Below are 24,436 nucleotides of genomic sequence, written 5' to 3' on the forward strand. Positions count from 1 at the left end.
TGTTTTATAATAAATATCCAGAACTAAACTATGGATTTTATTTGCACTGTAGAAATGTTTTCTTACATTAGAGCTATTTTAAAACCAACAAACATCAGATAATATTTTCTGCCATTCACAAGCAGGCTTCAGTAAAACACATGTATATGTGTATAAAGATTAAAATTAAAAGAGTCTCTTTTCCTCCCTGCGGGGAAAAGACTAACTGTGTACAATAACAGCTGGACCACTGGGTGGAGCAATAACACTTATGAACAAACCAAGACTGGAGGCCTGTACAGCCAGAGGAAGGAACAACTATTTATAATTGCAGGGTAATATGCTCAGAAGTCAAACATAATTCTCAAATGTAGCTTTGAAAGGCTTAAGTAACCATTTTCTCTGCTACACTGCAAAGCTAAAAATTTCCAGTATTTCAAGTATTACAAGGGCTACAAGGGAAAGTGGAAACAGTTGGAGAAAACACAGCAGTGCATACAATCAAGGCAGGGAGACAAGAAAACATAAAACAAGACACAAGAGACAACAGAGTATCAAAATAAAACAGGAAGTAGCAAACAGGAGGCAGAGACATGAAAACTCTGGAGAGGCTACACTACACCGAAACACAAAGAAGAAGACTGTTTTCATATTTTAAAAAAACAAAACAGTGAGGACAAGTATCGTTCAAACATCTGGAACAATACTAGTGAAGGTGCTCTAAGGTTTAATTTTGACTGCCTGTTTCAGTAGTTTAGCTTGTCAATATGTTGCTTATTTTATCGATTATATTTTTAGGGTCTCATTTTACTTATTTACCCCCTTTTTGTTAAAAAAAAAAAAAAATCAGCATTTTTTAAACTTCTAATTATTGTATTTTGTTAATCGGTTTTAATTCACTTACCTGTGCTTTTTATTGTTATTGTTATCTATACAGTTTTGTGGTTGCGACCTCTGTGCATCTGTTTTCCTTTCAAAGACAAAGTCAATAGACAGATAAAAAGCAGTGCACAGGAGGCGTTGGAGAGGGCATTCAGGTTTGTGGACAATATTAATGGTGACCGAGGGTGTAGACGTTTTTGATAAATGAGCGTATGACTTTAAATTATCTCTTGGTACTTGACCCTGAGGTCAACTGACCAGCTCAGTCTGCAGGAACTTTGGGATTCATGTGTCAAAGCCATTGATCAGTTCAAACTCTTTGTGCTTTCACCCCACATGTCACACTCAGCCTGAGATGTACATGTCACTCCTCTCACCTTTGTCCTGTGGCTGCGTGCTGGCGATGATCCATTTCACCAGGCAGCACTTCATCAGAGCTCTCCGAGAGAACCGCGGCTTCTGCCACTTCCCAGAATCCTTCACTCTGCCCGGTGCAGGCTCGACGCCGTTGGCATCTCCCAGCAGGCTGCCATCGACCACCTTGCCATCCGCCTGGAGAGAGGGGAAGGGAGGGGATGAGGGAGGAAGCGGAGGAAACAGGAGAGAATTCAGCACAAAATTAAAATTAAACAAATCTGACTGAAATGTTCAAATGGAGCCAGAGATTACCGTATGAGTAAGAGTGTGTGTGTGTGTGTGTGTGTGTGTGTGTGTGTGTGTGTGTGTGTGTGTGTGTGTGTGTGCAAGCCTAGAGAATCTGATTAATCTCTGAACTGCAAGTGTTTCAGGAACTCTTTAAAGAGGTTCAGAAAGAGTTCAGTTCTGGATCTCTTTAGTGTTTTATGAGGTTTTATAAGCACATGAGAGCTTTTCCACTGCCACCAACTGTCTGTTGACATGACGTAACAGTGAACCACGACAGTAAAACAGGGAGCTGAACGATGCTGATGATGTTAATACCAGTTGCTGTTTCCCTCTGTTGCTGTTCCCTTTCTTTAACATTGTTTGCAGCCGCTGTTAATGAGAAATATTGATTAGAGCTGCTAGACTATTCCCACCTACTGAAATTAGTCACATAAACATCTCTCAAATGATATTTAAGAGTGTTTCCACTGTCCCAGGAGTGGAAAGGTCCATCCTTTCATTAAGGAGACTGGAGTTTAGCTCTCACTGGGGACTATTTTTAAATTTCTTTTGCACCCACCAATTGATTTAGGCATTACAAGTTCTTTGTTATAGTAGATTTGGAAAAAGATGGGATTTGGGGTTTAAAAAGACCCTTTCAGAATATTTAATGCATGTTGGAAAGCTTCGTTTTCTAGGTTCCACGGGTACGGTGTCCCAGCCCATCTGAAAGTGATGGCCAAATCCTGCTTTACAGCATTAAAGAGCATGTTTACTGCCTACAACTAAAAAAAAACATAACCACTGAATATTTTATAACTCATCCATTTGGACAGAGCTGACCGTTGGGCCTCACCTCTGCCAATTCAACGTTCTGACTTGGACCGCTTCACCGTGTCTGTGTAGTTGGAGCCTTTTGTGACATTGTAATGGATTATCAGTGAGGTATCCAAGGATGTTAGGCTTCAGTTTTCCAGAGTAAAAGTCTTTATCTAATTAGTCCTATATGAATTTAGTCCTACTTCATTTCAATAGATGCTTCATCTTATGGTACAATAGAAGAACAAGAGTTTAGCAAAGATTATCATGTGACAAAAACAGAAAATTAAACATATTAATAACCTGAAATAATTATGATGAATAAAACAGTATGGAGTAGGTTATTTTTCTCCATATAAAACCTCTAGAGCTTACACATATGTGTGCCTGTGTGTTGTACCAGTACTGTTTGCCAGTTTGCTACTGTTTGCTAATGCTAGCTAGCTTTCAAACTAAGCTAGCTAGCATTATTAATGCACCCTCGCGCACAAAAAAACCAACATGGAAGTGGCCAGTGATAATATAGAGAAACTAATAGATGCTAATAGCTACAGCCATCATTTATATACATTTTGTGGCGAAGACAACGGCGCATTTATTCAAACAGGAAGTTTAGAGTTTAAGAGGTAGATCAAAATAACAGTTACAGCAGCACAAACGACCAGTGGAGGACAACAGACAGTATAAGATGCAATTAAAGGCCAATAAACACATGGAATCATCCAGCACTGATTTAAGAGATTGAGATATCAGTACTCAATACTATATTGACTATACTACATTTATTTTACACAAGCTTCTGTATGGTCCATAAGTCAAAACTTTGACGTTGTGAGTTTGTACGTCGAAATTCTGACGTACTAATCTGAAATTTTGCCTTTTTTTTTTTTCCTTGACAAGTCTGCCTGATACTTGTTCTTTTATTTTTTTTTCCAGTGGCAGATAAACCTTCTTACTAAGAGCCAGACTGGTGTCTCACCAGTTGTGTTTAATAACACAACTGGTGAGACACCAACAGTGTATCAGTCACAAAACAGTCTTGAAATTTAAGTAAGGACGGTTTCATATTTCTGGCTACAAATAAAAGCACACAACGTATCTCTGACACCGATTAGATCCAAAAGAAAGAATAAGAGCAAGCCATGCTTAAAGAGATTATTTCCACTTCATCTACAAATATCATGCTCTCACATCTTTAAATAGCTGAAATAACTTTAATTTCAGATTAGTTAAAAGCCTCATTCTGTTCATTTTCATATTTCAGCTCCCTGTAATGCTTACCATGCAAGCCCCATCCCTACCATCTCATTCATATTTAGCATTTATCCGCTTTCATCAGAGGAGATAACGTTTTTGGCTCTAATATATTTTTCAATTTCTTTCCTTCACATCTTGGCATCCTTTCAGTTTTTTTTATCCAGCAAACATTGATTTGATCCGATGCGATCTCTGATTTACTGAGAATGTCTTTTCTTAGGTTCTCAATAAGCTCTATTAAGCTGCTCCTGCTGGGTGCATGCAAAATAGTCACATACACACACATGTGCAGGAAGGAAGATGAAAGAGGTGAACAGTGAACAAACAGACACCCCGTTATGCTATTGGCAAGAGAGGGAAGAAAGGGATGACAGAGGGAGAGGAGGGGGGAAAATGAAGATGCAGGGTGCACAAACAAACACACGGAGGATTTTTAACAGCTATTTGATTCTGTGGGAGTCTGACCATGCAAATCCTTTACTTTAAGGCAGAAAGGGAAACAGAGAGAGCGAGAGAAAAAAAAGAAAAAGATGTGAGGAGAACAAGGTCTGCTCATGTTCCTGGAAGAACCGAAGTCAATTACCATAATGAATCGTGGCCTATCTGAGGACGGCCAGAGGACAGAGGGATGGAGGATGGGAAGATAGGAGGTGAAGATACGAAAGCACTTTGCTGGGGAATACATTTTCAAGGTTATTTCTGTGCATCTTCCACATGAACAGATTGGTAAAAACAGCGAAAGATGAGTGGAAAAAGTGGCTGAGAGGGACAACTGCGAGGAAAGAGATGGATGAAGATGGCTTGTATCGTAATGACAACATACAATATCTGTTTAATCGCATGTCAACAGTGACATATATGCTGCGAATGTGCTCAGCGGTGACTCGCTTCTTTGGAGAAGTAGATTATTGGAAAGTGTTGTTTTCAGCGTGGCTTTTAAGAGAAAGCCCCAAACTCCAAAGTGAGGGCCGTAAGACAAACAGATGCAGACAGGCACAGTGCAAACAACAGAAAATGCAGCCCTACATTATTTGTTTATTCATGGGCTGCTGGACATGTAGGCATACTCACAGTCACTCACTCACACACACACGTTTGCAGCTAGTATCTTCTGTTTCTTAACGCTTCAGCTGGCTTTGTCCCAGGGCGGCACTTCCCATTCGTAATGTCTGTACAACATCCACTATAACACTCATGCACATCCTATGAGGGACCCATAACGCTCAGAGCAAACAGAGGAGCCAAGCCGTACGCATCGCTATGCTCTGCCATCAATTATTAAATATAAGTTGCTGGGTTGTTACTTCAGCGGAGATTGGCTAATGTGAAGCATAAACTCTGGCCTTATTACGTTACAGAGCGAATCTGGATCACTCTAAAATGAAACACAGTCAAAGAGAAACGAAGTTAAAGAGGACTGATGGTGTTTATGTACTCAAAAGTGTACAGTTAAGTCCACAATTTGTTGGAGAATTGCACACTTTTTGTAGTTTTGCCTCTGTCACCACCACAGTAGACTTTAAATGAAACAATAAGCATCTTTAAGATGTTTTCTGATGATGTCTAATCTGACCTTCTTGTTCTTGCGGGTAATCAGTAGTTTGCACCTTCTTGTAGACCCCCAGTCTTTCCATTCATGAAGCCGTTTCTTGATCGGGACTTTGACAATGATACATCTGCCTCCTTAAGCATGCTCTTGACTTGGCTACATATTGTGAAGTTGTTGTTTTTAACTATAAAAAGAATTCTCTGATCATGTACTTTAGTTGTCTTCTGTCTTCTTTTAGGCCTTTAGGGGTTGCTGATCTGGTCAGCGCATTCCTCGTCTTTAATTATGTACCAGATATTGATGTGGCTACTGTTGAAGTTTCTGCTTTATCTCTCATTGGTTTAATTGGTTTGTCATCCTAATGATGGCTTCCCTCACTTGCACTGACATCTCTTGGGCCTTTGGGCACAGCACTTTGAATTATATTGAGATATTAGGCTCCATTTGTCATTAAATAATGAGAGAACAAACCTCACTTGGCCATGAAACTGGCTGTAATTCTAAAACAGTTCATGTAACGCAGTTTTATAAAGCTGGAAGTCTGCATTTTACTCACACATTGTTTAATTTGAAATCCACTGAGGTGGTGTACAGAACCAAAACTACAATAATTCTCTTTTTGCCCAACAAATTATGTGTTTAACTTTTGACTGTTATAATTTCTGCATGCTTATATTTCTATACATAGCCAATGTTTCAAATAACATCAGATTAAGTTATTATGTGTGAGCCAATTCACAATTCAGGCAGCTTTAACCACTCGGTTTCAGGCAGTTTATTTCTACCCTTGGTCCTTTCAGGCACACAGCTCTGGCTGTGAGACAGTAACTGACCCACCTGCTGTTCAAACCTTGTTTAAAAGGGCGAGCTTTTCAGAACAAAGTTGGGTTAAAGCTGTGAGTCGCAAAATGCAGAGAAGGCTAAAATGATGGCGCGTAGACATCTGAGACAGAGGATGGACTGAGGGGCCACAATGAGGCCCAGTGTGAGTCAGTTAATGATTAAACTTAAATTCAAATCATGTAATGCACCACTACATGATAGCATAATTAGCATAATAATCAATTCCTATAAACCTCCGCACATTTAGAAAGACAGTCGCTAGAAAACGTCAGCTTGGTCACAGAGATTGGTGGACAAAGACAAACATGGCAACCCAAAGACAACAGACTTTCACAAACAAGAAGAACAGATGGAGCTGCACTTCCTTCTGGTACAACGACAGAAATATCTCATTCCAAACTGAAATGAAACTCAAATACCAGGAGTTCAACACTTTCTCAGACAAGAACAAAATTCAATATTTACTGTAGGAAAACAGTGCCAGGACCTGACAGAAAACTAACACAACTGAGCTTCTTTCTTTAATTCATCTCCATCCTTTTCCCTCTTGTCTTATGATTATAATTAACTTGAACCCCTCTCATCAGATACATTTTTTATTTTCTACTTCTTGAGCAGTATCAGTAGAGTTTTGGTCACTTGGAACAGCCATGCAGGCTGTAAACACAACACTGTGTAACTGTTATGGAGAACGAATCAGTTAGCTGTGTCAGCAAGCAATGTTTACACTGTCTGCAAACACGGATCAGCATTAGCATTAATTTGGTGTTTTATTTCTGGCCACCTGTCGAATCTAAGTCCAATATATTTACCTTATTTTAGCACAGCTTCATTTCCTCTATTTTCTTTGTTTATTTATCTTAACTGACAAACTAATGAGGGAATTATCAGGCTGTTAGGCTTATAAGTGCTTTGCTTTCCTCGACAGGTAGTTGCTACGCTATTTTAGAGTGAAAATGTAACATGAATTTGGCTTTTTAAAAATGTATACTAGTCAAAAACATCTGCTATTGCTTTAAATGGTTATGGCTGCATGGTACTGTAGCTTTTAATGACGTCCATCACATTTGTTTAAATAGTGACAAATTTGAAATGTGAAACCACGAAACATCTCGTGTTTCGCTACAGTCCACTCCAAGAGTTAGTGTTGCAGTATAAGTACTTAGGAATAATAATTGATGGCTCGCTGCCTTTTACAACTAACATTTAGTAACTGCTGTCAAAAACTTAAACTGAAACTGTCCTTTCTGTCCCGTTAGGAAAGTAATAGACTTTCAGCCTCTACTCCTACGTCAGTGCTCATTTATAGTGACATGATTTATATGCACGTATCTTCACAATGCATAGATACGCTTAATACCGTCTCCACTGGGGCTTATTCCAAACTCCACCGAATGTTGTATGCTGGGGTCGGTTGGTCTGCTATATTCATGTCATAGACTAAACCACCTCTACATTATTATTTAGAAGGGATTTCTTGCCTTGCTCCTTTCTTAATCCATTAGATTAATGAAAAAATTGTGGGCCGTCACTGCCTAAGATTCATTCCTGCTGTCTGTCCTGAAAGTTTGCACTGAACTTTAACAAAAGAGCCTTTAAATTAGTAGTTTGCTTTCAGAATCTGCAACAAAATCAGCTCACTAAATTAATTTATGGGGATTTTAAATAACCTAGAGCCAGTTACTCTGGGCTGGAAATGTTTTTCCTGAATACTGTTACCCCTGTAGGCCAACACAATGACCTTTACTGTTCTTTTAGTCATAATTGGCACTGAAAGTCAAAAAGGTTGGTTATTTGTGTTGTATTTTACTTTTTATATTCACTGTTTTTCACTGTGTATCTGTGGGTTTTTTTATACAACTACCATTAATACTATTGGTGTCTGTCTTGGCAAGAACAATGTGGATGTGAATTTTTAATTTTATCAGTCATATTATTAAATAAAGGTTATGTCACAGTCCTCTATCTGTTGGATATTTTTGTTTATTTGAAATATCTTTTGATTCCCAATTTATTTATATTCCTAAGTGTCAGGTTCACATGTCTTAGTCCCGGTCTCAGTGATTGTTACTTCCTGTTTTATTTTGATAGGCCCTTGTCTCGTGTATTGTGCTTAGTTTTACTTCCCCTTGTCTCAATAGTCAGATTTCCTTCAGTGTATTCCCTTTTTCAGGTAATGCCTGGTGTGTGTATATATATTGCCCTTTGTTCCTGTTGTGTTGTCCCTAGTGGTTGTGTCCTACCTTGAAGTATGTTTAGATTTGTTTTTTCTTCACCTTGTATTATTTTTGTATCCAGTTTAGGTTAAATAAAAGTGCTTTTAGTTTACTGTTTTCAAGTCTTGCATTTGCATCCTACTCATGCCTGCTGCACAGTCAGCTTGCCTGACAGTGCCTGAGTGTCTGCATTTGGGTCTTCATCTTCACAACAAATATGACAGATTAAATAAAAAAAATTAAAAATTGCTTATGGCAAGCAGAGCAAAACTGAATCACAAAGGAAAATTATGGGTAGAAGAAATCAGTTCAGTGATGCTAAAAGAGCTGCAGGCTTTAGTAATGAATCCCTGTGAGATTGTCACAGTAAGTGAGAGCAGCTTTAATTTATTTGTAGTAGATATTTGCAAACCACTTTCCCTTCTCTTTTCACACATTTTAACCAAATCATTTCTTCCCTATTTTTGTTAAAAAGCCTAAAAGCGTTTTATTCTTGGATTCTTAGTGTGAAAATAGTGCACAACACATAATGATTCAACAATTACGAGCCCCTACAGACAACAGAAAAGGTGAGAAAACATGCACACTCTCACTGTGATTTAAGGCACTGTTGCTGACATTATTTGTGTTTTATTGGTTTCTGAAAATGGCTTACACTATGTGTAGAAAAGATGTATAAGTGGGGCCGATGCCATTCAAGATACAGCAGAAGTATTTTCATGCAGAAAGTCTTAAGGAGTTAAATGTTGGGCAGTCGTGTTATAAATTATGTTAGAATACCTGAGAAGGACATTTGAGAGTGAAGTCATTCTGGGAGAATGGCTTAAAGAAGCTCATGACTCTGTGAAAACACAGCAATATGAAAAAAAAGAAAAGAAAGTAAAAGTGATGGAAAGAGGTCTAAGACAGAGAGAGCGGTGTATCCTTGCAATGTTATAACAGCGGATGGGAGTTTCCATTAATAATTTATGAGTGATTAACGAGGCCACAGCAGATTCACTTTCTCTCTGACTCTTTGTGTCAGTGTGACTCAAACTTAGCCAGTAGAGTTCATCTGTGCTCCTCTGCCGCTTCTTCAAGGTCAGCATGAATTTAAACATGCCGTTTTTTCTAATGGCCAAAAGGGGATAACTCCCCTGGTTGCAAAATGAAGTCAGATTGTAAAGAGGCTTACAGAGAAAATGTACTTTTAAGTCTTACTGAATACAGCATGATGTTCGTTTTACAAATTAAAGTCCCACTTAGAGGGAAACAGATGAGAAAGCAGGGTGCGCGTTGGGTTGAACTAGCTTGGGCTTGGGCACACCTAAAACACAGCTAAAACATCACAATGAGACCTGACAATGTTTTTTGTTTTTGTTTTTTTGTTTTTGTTTTTTGCATATTTGACAAATGTAAATGTTTCAGAATATTATATCCAGTTTATAAAAATTCAATTTATCAAGGAAATAAAAAGCTATCCAAGTCTACCTCCCCCTGTGTGAAAAGGCAAGGTTTCTTGCACCCCTTTTTAATTCCTGAACCCAATTTTTTGGGAAAGCTAAGCTCAGTTTCACTAGTCACACTCAGACCTGATTACTGCCAGATCTGCTAGATCAAGAAACCTCTTAAACAAAACCTGTGTGATACAGTGAAGTGGGTTAAAAGATCACAAAAACAGCACATCATGCCATGATCTAAAAAACAGTTGAGAAACAAAGTCACTGACATTTATCAGTCTAGAAAGAGTTACAAAGCCATTTCTGAGGCTTTGGGACTCCAGTGAACTCCAGTGAGAACCATTATCCTCAAAGCGAGAAAATCTGTAACAGTGGTGAATCATCCCAGGTGTGACCAAAATTAGAGCGCATCAGCGACTCATCCAGGACGTCTCACAAGAACGCAGAAAACCTAAAGAACTGCAGGCATCACTTGCTTCAGTTAAGGTCAGAGTTCAACAATAAAAAAGAGACTTAGCAAAAATGACGTCCATGGATGAACCACTCCTGATGAAAAAACCCACAAAGGCTCGTCTCACATTTGCCAAAAAACATCGTGATGATCTCCAAGATTTTTGTGTTAGCTTTCTTCATGTAAAACTGCATTTCTTTAAATTTGCTAAGCTTATTTTTGCTTTATATCAAAAATTATTTGATGATCTGAAAAATTTGAGTGTGGCAAACATGGGAAAAAAAAGTAATCAGGAAGGGCCAATTACTTTTTCACAGGACTGTATATACAGTCTGTACTGAGACCATTGACGTGCATTCGAAGCACATCTACAGAAGACGATATAGAGGGTGTGCAGACTATAAATAGACCAAGACCACAATATACGCAGTTGTGTTTGTGTGACTTTGATGGACACTACATTGACTCACACCGATTTCAGCGAGACTGCTGCTACTGCTGTTACTGATGTTGTGTTAGTTTCTTATAATGGCTTACGCTGTTTTTAGAAAAGAAGTATAAATGAGGCTGAACCCATTCAAGATACAGCAAAAATATTTTCATATTGTCGTTCTTAAAGAGTTAAATGTTGTCCAGTCGTGGTGTGGTGTTTAACCATAACCCTAAAATCTCACCTGAAAAAAAAATCAATGATTTATGTTGCTTTCTGTGCCCATAGGCAAGACACAACCACACCATGTGACTGTGTAAACGTCCCCACAGGGAGAGTTAAACCAGCACACACCTCCACATATAACTGTCGCACCTACAGAATAACAACCAGCTATGCTGCAGCTCAGTGATACTGCACTTTCAGAGTTCACTGAAACCCTCCACCTGCACAGAAACAATCAGATTAGCCAGATACAGCTGGTGAGCGAAGTTTTGTTCTGAGGATAATCTGAAAGTGATTTAGGAGTGATACCTTCATTATAAAGAGTTTGGAGAACTGTGTCATTTTCTGCCATTTTAAACACACAAGAGTAGAAGCCAGTGTGTGTATGTGTGCGTGTACTCTTATATAAGCTACAAACATTAGCATGTATGAATAGTGATAGAAGCTCTCCCCTTTTAGTTGGGGACTGTTTCATTATAAGCAATAGTAAATGTATAGGGTTACTCTACACTAGAATTAAATAGCTCTTTATCATTTTTTCCTTATCTTGTGCACACAAGTTTACAAGTAAAAAAAAAACTTTAATATTTTTTCAGGTTATTAAATCTGAAGTAAGGAAGTAATCTGAAAATAATATTAACCTACAATGTGTCAAGGAGCCCCATTGTTTCACTAAGCAATATTGGATCTACACTGCAGACAGCATTAGTAAACAGGGAACACCACATAGTGTAAATAATGTATGCTATAACCAGCGATATCCGTTCATTGCACAATTGCAAGCACAAAAGCTTCAGTTTGCATGTTGGTTTAATTGACTGTGAGTGTTTGTCTCTGTCGTTCAGCCTTGCAACTGACAAGCCTGTCCAGGCTCTATGCCACCTTTTCCCTTATGATAGCGGTTTCATTGTCCTGTGGTTTTGAACCCACGGTTTGGGTTTGTTGAGACTTTCTGGTTAAGTATTAAAAATTCTGTTTGATTATGGTTTTCTGGTTTTTGTTGCTTGGAGCTCTTATACTTCAGGTTTTCTTTACTTCTGTAAGTGTCAGCCTCATAGTCTCAATCAGGTTTTAGTTTTCCTTTGTTTTGACTTCTGCTTATTATTTCTTGTGTTAATTTCTAGTTATTTCCTGTTGATTAGTATTACAGGGTTTTTTCATTCCTTGGTATCTGTACCTTCATGTTGTATCGGGTTTATTGTCACTGCGTTTAGTCTTCAGTTCTTGTTAGAGTTAGAATCACTTGGTTTAGCTTCATTGCTTTAGTTAATCACTTAATGACTCATTGTATCTGGTTGTTAAGGCTTCATTTCTGTGTCATGTTACTTCCTGTTTTATTTGTCTCTTATGCCACGTTTTAGTTTTAGTTTTCCATGTCTCGTTATCTGATTGAGTTCAGCTGTGTCTAGTTTCCTAGGTGCCTCCACTCTCCCCCAAGATTTACTGTCTCCCACCACAGTCTCAAGAGCATGGAGGAGATTCCAGGAGATAGTTACTCTAGGAGAGCTGAAGGTTATTACCCATCAGCAGAGTCAGTATCTGCTCCTCTCTATAAGGAGGAACAGCCAACAAAATGACCTCCCGCAGCCCACTGGTGGGAAAGTCTCTGACCAAACAATCAGAAACAGATTTCATGAGGGTGGCCTGAGGACTAGCACAAGTGCCCTGTGCTTTTCACACATAAACAAGTTCACTCTGAGCACATGTAACTAATATTAAAGGGTCTGGAGAAGCTGTGAAGAACGTTATGCTCCCTGTAACATTGTTCTTCACAACCAGTTTGGTTGTGGGTCAGTGATGGTCTGGAGAGGCATATCCTTGGATGGACACACAGACTTCTACAAGCTAGGCAATGATGCCCTGACTGCCATTAGGTGTTGAGATGAAATCTTTGGCCCTATTCTCAGCCTTGTGTGATGAGTCTATATAAGTAGTTCCTGTAGAATGAAGGTATTGATACTGTTGACTGGCCTCCATGGTTGCCTGATCTAAATCCAGCAGAACACCTCTGGGACATTATGTTTTAATCCATCTGATGCCACCAGGTTGCACCTCAGCATGTAAAGAAGCTCAGTGATGCCCTGGTCCAGATCTGGCAGGAGATTCCCAAGACACCCTCTGTCGTATCATTAGGAGCATGCATCATTGTCAAGGATGGATACAAACATGTAAGTTCATACAAACTGCTGAACTGCCACATCACTTTGATTTTTTGGGGAATCTTTGTAGGCTGATAATTTTCATTTGCATCAAACGATGTAGCATCCGTTCATTCCTAACACATTACCCAATCCATATCAGTATATATATCCAGAATGATTCTTTTTCACATTGAGATCTGATGTGTTTTTAAAGTGTTCCTTTAATTTTTTGAAAAGTTTATATGATGTTCCTGACATATTGCCTGTGCTCTCTGCCTGTTTGTTTTCCCTATTTGCTCTGCCTTCTGCGCCTTTGTTTTTGTTTGTTTTTTAGGACCTTTAGATTCAGTTGAATTTCTGTTCTGGATTTTCATGTACTTCATACTCCAGCTGAATAATTTCTCTTTCTCTTTTTTGTTTTATCAAGGTTTGTGTCAGGGGTCTGCATTAGGGACTTTTTATGCACCATCTGACAAGCTGGGACATACACCAGCCCCCATGACCCTGAACTGGATAAGCAGAAGAAAATGGCTGGATAGGCCATTATTGTTTGTGAACAAGGTTACATGATTCAGTCCTCTCCTGTTCCTCTCTCTCTCTTCTTACAGAAAAGCTGGATAATGCCACAGAGTAACCATTATGGTGGTTGGCAATTGGACCATTAAGCAAGTGCAACATTAATTCCTTCAAATTCTGCTCCCTCTGTTAACTAAATGCCATTTAAATTGTATTTAATCAGCTACTGTTGTTGTACAATATACATCTGTCGTGCAAGTTTGGAAACACCAGCTTAATGTGCAGTCATTTCAGCTTAATCTCTAGAAACAGTTGCATGGAAACAGTCCCTGTAGACAGCAAAGTTTTAAAAGGTATCCACTGGCTAACCTGGGAACCACAAAGCACTGGTTGAGAAGTTCCCAGACTGGTTCTACTGGAACCAGGGGAAAAAAGGGAGAAAATAAAAAAGATTATGATATTTCTTCTGTTTTCATCCTAACTACTACAACACAAACATTTATTGTCTCCCAAGTTATATTTCTCTGTCCTATTTATTGTTAAGCATTCCTTTGTAGAACTCTGAGGAGATCTAATTGATCCACAGGGCTGCAACTCAAAGCCTTAACCTGATTTTAGACAGAATGAAACTGAGCGTATGCACACATACACCAACACATCCACAATGGGAAAACAACAGTCATTTCATTAGCCCCTCATTTTAATATTTATTGTGTCTCCTCTCCCTGGATGTCTGCACAAATCTGTTCTCAATCGCTCCATCTCGTCACCTCTTCATTCCTTCCAATTTATTTCACAGTCAATCACTCCTTCTCCATCTCTCTCCCACCTGCAGGGGCACCTCCCCCTCCTCCCCCTCACACACATAATGTCACCTGTCACCATGCTCCTCTCCAGGTGAAGCAGAGATACCAGCTGGGATCTAAACAGAAGGGAAGGCAGACTCAGCCTCTGCATTCCCATGTGTGCTTGCATATGCAGGGAGATAAGGCGAGCAGGCAGAAGGAGGAGCGTGGTGACAAGGACTGACAGCACAAAGGGAGAAGTACAGTGAATACTTGCTAAACCCTCGCACATAACCCATCCAGGCTTCCAGCAGAGTGAGATGCTCTTAAATCTCTGCCTTGCATTTGTGAAGCAGCATGAGAACAACGCAGCTTCACGGGGAGTTGGTTCATTTTGTTGGCACAGTGTGTTGACAAATAACATGGCACAGACTGGCTCTAAAATAGGAAACACCTGGAGTTATGACATCACTGGCAGCAGAAAAATGAAAAGATTGTGCTTGTCCTTTTAAAAGAAATGAAATAAAGGAAAATTCTTCTTATTTAAAACATCTAAATGACAAGAAGTCAGCTGGAGAAAACTCTTGGATAACACCCTCTGTGTTCAGCACGGCGAAACTAAAACTGCCATGAGGATCAGGAACCAGCAGATCCTTACAAACAATAGAATGTGGAGTTTAAAAGAGACGAGGGATTGGTCTAATGAAAAGAAAAAATGAAGCTGCCTTATGAACAAAGTAGGAGCTAAACATCTGATCCATACCAAATATGTCTCTTGAGAGTCCTCCATCTTTATGGGGAGGAACTTCTGAGTGTTTTTTGTCTGACTGGAAGCAGCTGGGGGAAAAACACCCCACATGTCATCACCTTGTTAGGTTTTCCTTTGTTTTTAATGGCAAGTGTGTTATATGGTCTTGTTTGATTTTCACCAACTTAATATAGCTCCTTGGCTGCTAAATGCTTCATCAAGTCCACCAGCTGGTTTGATACTAAGCAGGAAGTGTACCGATGGTTGATTTTATCAGGGATTTTTGTTTTCTTTTTTTGTAAAAAGCATCTTGCAGTAGCTAGAAACCATGTTACTGCTGAGATCTGACCAAAATTGCAAAACTGCATCTGTAACACAAAAATAGCAGGAGGAGCTCCACAGAGATGAAGGAGCATCATGCAGAGCCTGTTAGTGATTCCTTATGGTTTTGTTGCTAAGAGCCCATAGTACATATGTCATTTAATCATGTTAATGTACATTCATGCAGCTTTACATCCTTAAATGCCTACAAACTGCACACTCCTTGTCTTTATTTCCTCTCTCTGTTTCACCAGCAAAAGAAAAAAACGGGGCATTGTTCCATGTCACTAACGTTTTTAAATTTAACTGGCAAAGATGTCAAATTTCAGTTTTTAGTCACGTGGCTGCCGCAGTGCCACAGTGCCGAAATTATGCTCATAACAACGCAGTCAAACAACACATCAGGACACCATTCATAATAACAAAGACAGATGGACGCATCGGGACACCATGCTGAAAACACAGCCAAATGGGAGGAAGCACAGCGAGGCGACCAAAGTAAAGCCGCAATGATACAGATGCGTTTTGTCAGCTCAGAACTCCATGTGGACAATCAGCCAAAATAGTAGCCCCAGGAGGTCAGCGTGACTTCAAAAAAAGAGTGTGACGTGGACACTCTGATGGACAGACCTCAATTCTTTTTCTCCAGCAAACAGGAGTAGCCTTACTTATCTCATACTGGGATTCTGAGCAGTCTGAAATATGCTTTTTTTTTTTTTAGCTCCTCCCCCTTTAAGCCAACCCTCAGCTTAAACCAAGTCTCTTCTGAGTGGCTGAGCCTACCAAACAGAGCGGGAGGTTTGACAGGCTGCTATGCCCATAGGGACAGTGTATGCCTGAAATGATCATATTGATAACCTCTCTCTGACATTAATATCCAAAATTAAAAGTGATGTTCTTGCAAGTTGAGCTCATTAATTACTTTTATCATTTTTAATATGAGCTTCCACCATTAATTCTTTTAAAAATGTCTTCATTTTTGATTGGGTCTAAACCTAATGAAGGCACAGTTATAATGGTGGAAATGCACTGCACAGTTACGTAACAGTCAAATATTGATACAGCCAATGTATTGATTTTGTAAAGCACAGACAGCAATTGTTGTGCTGCCAGTAGTGACAAGAGATCAGAAAGCCCTCATACGTGTCATTACAGAGGATGATAATGATTGGTGCATTTATATTAGTTCATCTTCTTCTTGACTGGTTTGTTTCCTTCTAGCTTCTGTCTCTTTGTTCGATGAGATCCTGTCAACTGTGTATGCAATACCTCTCCTTCTCTTTGTAAAGTCATTTGCCAGATAAATTAAATCACACACCCAACTGCATATACAGCATCTGAATCAAATAAATAGGTGATAAAGTGATAAAGCTTTGACAATGAGCCCAATTCTGTTCTCAGATTTCTGAAGAAGGCAGCAAGCAGAGCTGTAACCTTTACTGTAAGCAGACAGAAAATATCTGCATTACTGTTGTTGCGATGTGGCACAGTGCGGCTCTATATGTGAAGTCAGCAGCATGATGACGAAATTATGAAATATGAAAGCAGGCTGATGGTCGACAGCTGATACTATTTGTGTCCTAAACGCTGTCAAAGCGAATCATTGTGTCTGTGGGAGGATAGCACATCCATATGGACTGCATGCTGTGTGTGTTTGTGTGCGCACGTGTGTGTGTGTGTGTGTGTGTGTGTGTGTCAGAGAAGAGCAAGAGTGAGACTTATATTGATGTGTGAGCCTGCATGTGGTGAAAGAATTAATACTCTGGGGAGGCTCAGAGCTACAGAAGAGACATGTTTCAATTATCAGCCCCTCCTCCTTCACACACACACACACACACACACACACTTCAGTCAGTCCCAAACGTATCACATTGCTTCGTTCTTCTCCGGACCGGTCAATAAAAATACTGGCAGATAATAACAACACATACTGATCAGTGATTGATATTCTTCAGCAGCATCTTTGCACCTCACTGCATTTTTACCCTTTTAGGTCAATAACACTCCGTTTTGCTTGGTAATATGAAGTTGGCTCTGTGTGTGTGTGTGTGTGTGTGTGTGTGTGTGTGTGTGTGTGTGTGTGTGTGTGTGTAGCTTCCTGGTAATATAAGCTATGGTAATCATAAGACAAATGGAAGACTTTGGAAAAACAAAACAAAACAACTTGACCTTGGTGAGCTAAAAGTTTTCTGTTGTTTTTCAGAAGCTCTCTTTTGTGTTTGCTGATGAAGTTTGATCAGAACTGTGCGGTGCCCATCCCTGTTCCCACTTCAACGGATACAGTTACCAGACCTGGTAAATTATTTAATGAGTCTACAACTTCCAATCACCCCACCTATTGAGTAGGTGGGTCCCAAAGACACAGTATCAGGTGCAGCATGAGGGTGGGTGTGTTGCCGTCAGCCTGTCTACCACAGATTCACTCATCTTGCAGGCTTATGTGTGTGTAATAGCTATGATGGGTACACTCCCCTAAAGCAAAATTCCACTATAAAATACTTGTTTTGTGGTCTTTACTTGCAGTACAGTAGTAGAAAGATTTAAATAAAAACTCTTATAACAGGGAGAAGTATGACTGCGGGCTGTTTTCCATCCCAGACCTATGGAAGTTTCTGCAATTCAAACAAACAAACAAACAAACATTTTTTGCCATTCGTAACTCAAAATTTTGCATTATTATCTTGAAATTTTGGCTAACTTGAAATTAGGGTTAGATTTAGGGTTAGTCTAAGACTGACTAACAGAAAAAAAGTATTTTCAGTGGCAGGAAACAAGCCTCATACATATAATACAATATGGCATACATCTCTATCTATTTCTATCTGTGATGGGTCTCTAGCCACACACACCAAAGGTGGAGAAGAAAAAATCCTATTTTTAATTTAAATCATCACATCTGAGTGTTTATTCACTAAACATCAGATTCCAGCAGTGTTACAGCTACTTAAAAGAGCTTTTCACTATTGCCATCAACTGCAGCTAACAGAGGCTAATAGTAGCTAACAGTGACAAAAACAGCAGCGCTACCAACAGGTCAGCATATCCTGAACAGCTCACCTCAGTACGACTCTCATTGTTCAGAAGTGAATGTGTCTGACCCGTATTGGACTCCTTCCACAAAGTTTGACATCTTCGTCCACAGTAACTAAAGGTGGACAATTTTAACCTGGCATTGACAGCTGAGGTAAACAGCAGACTTACAACCTTCTACAGATAGGGAAAGAACTCTGGGCCGGCTCCAGATCCAGTCCTAACGGTATTAGAAACATGTTGGTTGGCAACATCTCTTTTGCTGACTAAAACATGTTTATCCTATAACAGCCACAGTGGCTAGGATTCTGCACTTGAATTGGGAGTGAAAAATAAACGTAATTGAAAATTGAACTCAGTTCACAGCTTAAAGTTTTTACACATTGTTACTTTAAGAGCTAAAAAGGTAATCAGGGGATATTAGTGATTAAGGAGGATGTTGGGGAAGCTAACAGGGTCAACAAAACATAGGTTTGGCAGGAATGTGCAGACATGAGGTTTGAGTCCACCCCTCAATACTCGTTTCACGTACTATTTATAGTTGGCTACAAATATTCTTTTATACACATTTTGAATATTTTGTTTTCAAAAAGCAGTCACCTCTTCTTGCATCACATCTTTATAAAAACATCAAGAGTTTGGAAATTGAGGAGACGAAAATTTGAAGTTTGACAAGTCAAAAGTTTTCCCACTTTTGTTTGATGTGAGATTTTAGCTGTTTAATAGTTCAGGGCCTCCTTTGTCACATTTTTTTGTTTGTTTGCTTGTTTCATAATACACCAGAAGGATTGCTGCTACAGCTCACCTGGTTGAACTGGTGTCTGATGTACCAAAGGCCGAAGTCCTCATTGCTTGGGCCTGGTTTGAGTCTGCCCCAGATCATTTCCTGCGTGTCATTCTCCCCCTCGCTCTCCACTTTCCTGTTAACTGTCTGCCCTGTCCTGTCAAATGAAGGCTAAAATTCCAAAAGTAAAAATTAAAAAGAATAAACACCAAATGTTTTCACTGGATGACAGGTCTGAATTGTAGGTTAGTTTGAAATACGCAAAGACTTCCCAAAGAAGAAAAAGTCTGAATGGCAGCATATTTTGCTCTTAAATGTGCATCACCCAGCTTTAATGGCGCCTTCAAAGATCCTCAATTGCCAGTGTGATGTGCACTAATACACAGACTCTGGCTTTTAAACTGTACGCTGATGATAATCCAGATGGTTGCTCTCCTCTTTAGACTGCAGGGCTCAGTGTCTATGATTTTCAAAAACAGTCAATTCTGGAAAAATTTGCTGTTGGTCACACAGCTTTCAGGACAGTTCTCCACTTTTTTCAGTCCATCTTACATGAACTCAAGGCCAAAAATGAGGGCCTATCTGGGGTTTGTTTTTCCTTTTTGCACGGTTGAATTTTAATTTGCATCAGTAGATGAAACAACGAGCTGCACTGACAGTGCTTTTTAGAGGAGTTTCTGAGCCTGTGCAGTAATTTCCGCCACAGAATCATGTCTGTTTTAAATGCAGCACTATCTTAGATCCTTAAGATCACGGCCATGCTATTTTGGTTTTCAGCCTTGTCGCTGTACCACCGATAACAATATCCTCAAATTCTCTTAATAATGAAAACGTGATTCCTAAATCATTAAACCACTTGCCCGTGCGTCCTGTCCCACAGAGGTGAAAGACTCAGCCTCTCTAGGATATTCTCATAGAGCCGGTCGTTTTACTAATTAACTGCATTAACTACAAAGTGTTCCACCAGGTGATTTTTTTTTTTACAGCTTTCACAGTTTTGGGGACATTTAGTGGTGGAATCAAATTCAAACTGAACATGTATTTTTTTCAAACAGCCAGTGTTTCTTAGTTTCAGTCATTTCTTTATACCATTTTTAGTTAAATATAAGTTTTAAACTATGTCACTGTGTTCAGTTTTTTACTGACATTTTAAAAACTGAGATAATTTCCTAAAACACCAGACCTTGGAAGTTTTAAGTAAACATTACTCAGGTATCAAACAAGCATTAAACCAGACGAAACAACAACAGGAGAGAATAAAAGCACTGAGTAAATTCACATTTATCATTATCCAAATGAATATTTTTCAAACTGAGGTGGAGTGTGGCATAAAATATAAAAATGTCAGGCTCACTCTTTCAACAGGCACTCTGATATTGCTGAAAATGACTCAGAATGAGAAAACAACTACCAACAATATTGATCACGCAGTCATTCTACAGCAAATAATAAACTGAAGTGAGTCACCCACTGAAACAGCAGGTGCCCAGCTCCCTCACAGCGTGGTTTAATTCAAACACCTGCATGTCAATAGCCAGAGAGAAAGGAGAGATAAAATGATGAGGTAGAGGTCCTGCAACAGTCGACCTACAGGAGGTACCAAACTGGAGCAAATAACAGCTGCTAAATGCAGAAAGGAAAAAATGCCAAGCATTGCTTTGTCCATGAAATGTCAGAATTTGCTTCTTTTTTTGTACTTTGTGCCCATGCATTAGGTATTTTTCATCTTAAACATCATATATACAGCATGATGACTGAAAGAACCACGAGTGTCCACGCATACGTCCATGCACACAGACCTCAGCTCTCCATCTGATGTTCATGTGATTTATTGATCAATTTACTGACTGACTTATTGACCCACCGAGTGACCGATGATGAGTATCATCAATCTCAAAGAGGCTCTGCACTGTCCTCAAGCTTGTACTCCAACCAATCAAAATCTCACCACTCAGAGCTCGATGCACTTGTGAGTTGTTTGCGTGTGACTACCAGCTCCTGTCTGAGATTATCAGAATTTTATGTTGAAACTGTTACACACATGTTGCAGCCTCCCGTCTCCTGCTGAATGATGTGTGTCTCTCCTTTCTTAAATTATATTTTGCACAGGGTTGCCCTTGTTTTCCAGCCCGCTATATTTAAAAAAAAAAAAAAACAGTCATAAAAGGAGAAACTTGTTCTTTCTGGGAGAATTAATGAGCACTGCCTTGCAAGGTGGTAGAAGTCACTTTGGGGAGGCTGGGCTTTCACTTTACAGGCTATTACCTCGGATTTAGACTCAGAGGCTGCTTGTTGTTGAGGTCTGAGCTCCTAAATTGATTCATCAGCACGGAGGAAAACACACACACCGGCAGAATTACCAGCACAATCCCACTCTTTCGTTAGAATCGAGGATTATTACAGATTTGAAGTCACGAGTGAATCACATAAAGGACGTCTCTTTCACGCACACACATTAATAATGACATATATAAACCACACGTTAAAAAGAATTTGATGACAGGGAGCAAAAGTCGCGGTGGGAGACGTGATGCCAAGTGACACTTGCTGTCTGCAGGATTTCTGCTGCGCGCTAAAAGCGAAGCGTCTCCTCCACAGGCAGCTTCCACAGCTGCAATTACATAACTTCACTCCGAAACTCAGCTCTCGGCAAAAGTGAGAGGGAATGAGCCAACGAGGTCCGCGAAGAAAGAAAAAAAAAAATTGGTTAAAATATAAATCAAGCCAACAAGTAGCCGGTAGAGGAGATGCCGCGCGTTAATTCAACTTAAGACGCGTTTTTGCTTTTGCAACCTGCAGAAAAGCCGCCTTTTTTAAATGCCCGATTACAGAAAATAATCATTCGATGTTGATCTTACCTGCATGCTTTCCTGTGTTGTAACGGCGACAATGATAGCTGATTTTTGCAGAGTGTGTCCTCTCTGCGCGGATTCTCAACCTCCGACTGCCGCTGCTCTGGATGCAAAGGAATGCACACACACACGCACACACGCACACACGAACACACACACACACACAGATCCACGGAAGAGGCGGGGGGTGGGGTAAGGGGTGCAGCTGGAGGATGGAGGAAACAAGTGGACTTACAGCCTGATGATGTGAAGTCAACAGGCTGGCCGTGGGTTTAATTCCGCTGGGATGTTGATGTTGTCTGAAATAGCATATGCAGAATATTTAAGACACATTCTGTGATGCACTTTTCTTCATGCTTTTTCCTTTCGAGCTGATAGTATCGCTGCTGCAATACTGATTTTATGCTCTAACTAATGGTTTCTTTACATGTTCTTTTTTTTTTAGAAGGCTTTAATTAACTTTTTTGGTTGCCAGGTCCCTTCAGAGGACTGAATATTACACTTCAGTCAGTGTGCTACAATATGTTATACTCAGTTCAGTCTAGTTTAATTATATAGCACCAAATCACATCTGCATTGTCTCAATGCACTTTTACTGTAAAATAAAGACACTACAATAATACAGAGAGAACCCTTAAAATCAGCCTCTTTGAGCAAACACTTGGCGACAGTGAGGGCATCTCAATGTACAGTGCTGCTTTCAGCGGATAAATAATGGGTTAGTAATAATGGTTGAGAGGCCAGGGAAAGCCTAATAAATTAGCAGCTAAAACAATATTTATAGCTGCAGTGCTTATTATTGTAAGAGCACTTAATTGAGAATTTATTGGAATTGTATCTGCAGATTCTTAAGCAAATGTTATGCTGATTTGCCAGTTCTTCTCAACAAAATCATCATAAAAGAGCAGTTTTGTCCATTAAAACAAATTATTAACTAACCATTTTTAGCTGAGTGCCTTATGAAGAATTGGTGCCAAGTTCTCTCTTGCTCTCTAACAACATAATGGATTATACTGAGAGTCACAACAGCGCATGAATACAGCAAAAAGACACATCTGTTTCTGTCGTTTCGTTCGTCTCTTTTTTGTCTTATCATCATCGCTGCAGCCAGTTTATGCGTACCAAGTTAAGAGAAGGGTGTGCGTGTGTGTGTGTGTGTGTGTGAATTACGTGATTGTCATGAGAGTTATTGGTACAGAAATGCAATTAAAGCCCTGGTGGAGAATCAGTGTGTGCTCAGTGAGGAACTGAATCAATTCTGGCGACCTTGGTTCTCTGAAGCTGCCCGAAGCAGAGAGAGAGCGCTTGAGAGAGCCAGAAAGATGGAGACTGTAACGAGATGCTAAATAGCAATCAAGCCAGGTCAAGCATCCTCACACATCACGCTGATTGCATAATGAACAGCCAAGAAATGTAAATAGCCCGAAGGATGAATGAGGAAAGGCCATCTGTGTAATAAAAGTGCCACCAAAGCTAAAGACACGATTCCACGTGCTGGCAGAGGCTCACGGCAGCACGAGAAACCTTCCTGTGCAAACACACATTCACAATGAGTTTAGTTCTCATTTTGCTCACTGTATATTTAAGAGGTATTGAATTGAGGCTTGCACAAATGTTATAGCTGGTGTACAAAAGCTTTAGTTCACTCGCTCAGTTATTTCTTAGAAATCTTTTCCCTCAAAAACAGAAATACATACTCGTGACCACTTTACTGGGTACACCTGATCAACTGCTCTTTAATGCAAACATCTTATCAGCCAATCATGTGGCAGCAAATTAATACACCTCTCTCTAAGGTTTACAGAGAATGATTTGAAAATATCCAGTGAGCCGCAGTTCTCTCAGTAAAAGTGCTGCAGTGATGCCAGAGGTCAGAGGAGAATGGCTTTGAGCTGATAGGCAACCAGCTCAAAAGTATGCAGAAGATAATCTCTTTTGCATACTGTGGTCTTTTAATACCACCCGAGAGTTGTTTAAATGGCACAGCCTGCCTGAGGATTGTTGCTGACCATGTCCATCCGTTTACAACAACAGAGCAACCATCTTTAGATGGCTGCTTCCAGCAGGATGGCGCACTATGTTACAGCTTAGATCATCTTGTTTCTTGAACATGACAATGAGCTCTCTGTACTCAAATGTCCTCCACAGCCATCAGATTGCATTCCAGTAGAGCACCTTTGTGATGTGGTCAAACAGGAGATTTGCATCAGTGCAGTGCAGCCAATAAAGCAGCAACTGTGTGACGGTAAAATGTCAATATGGACCAAAATCTCTGAGAAATGTTTCCAGCACCTTGTTGAATCTATGCCATGAAGAATTAAGGCAGATCTGAAGGTAAACAAGAGCCCAACATGGTACAAGAAAGGTGACTACTGAAACGTCTGGTGAGTGTTGAATTTTATAAACTAGAGCCAGTCAAAATGTGGGCCATTTGGTCAATATGTGGGCCAGTGGGATGAGGGATAAAAATGATGTGCAGTCCCACATAAACTGGGACACTTGGACACTTACCTGATGATGGCAGACTCATTGAACTTTCAAACTT

General features: G+C 39.8%; 1 protein-coding gene across 2 annotated transcripts in view; it reads right to left on the reverse strand.

Moving 5' to 3' along the window:
- kcnip3b (Kv channel interacting protein 3b, calsenilin) overlaps positions 1 to 22,020 on the reverse strand; it is a 55,186-nt gene extending 33,166 nt beyond the window's left edge. For both annotated transcript variants that reach the window (XM_040050986.1, XM_040050985.1), the window contains exons 1-2: positions 21,898 to 22,020; positions 1,239 to 1,413 (exon numbers count right to left, since the gene is read on the reverse strand). In XM_040050986.1, the coding sequence (XP_039906920.1) occupies positions 1,239 to 1,413; positions 21,898 to 21,903 (181 nt within the window). In that variant the 5' untranslated portion in view covers positions 21,904 to 22,020. The remainder of the gene's footprint in view (positions 1 to 1,238; positions 1,414 to 21,897) is intronic.
- Positions 22,021 to 24,436: the final 2,416 nt, after the last annotated feature.

The sequence above is a fragment of the Simochromis diagramma genome, unplaced genomic scaffold (assembly GCF_900408965.1).
Source record: "Simochromis diagramma unplaced genomic scaffold, fSimDia1.1 OVJJ01000131.1, whole genome shotgun sequence".
In the NCBI taxonomy this organism is placed as follows: domain Eukaryota; kingdom Metazoa; phylum Chordata; class Actinopteri; order Cichliformes; family Cichlidae; genus Simochromis; species Simochromis diagramma.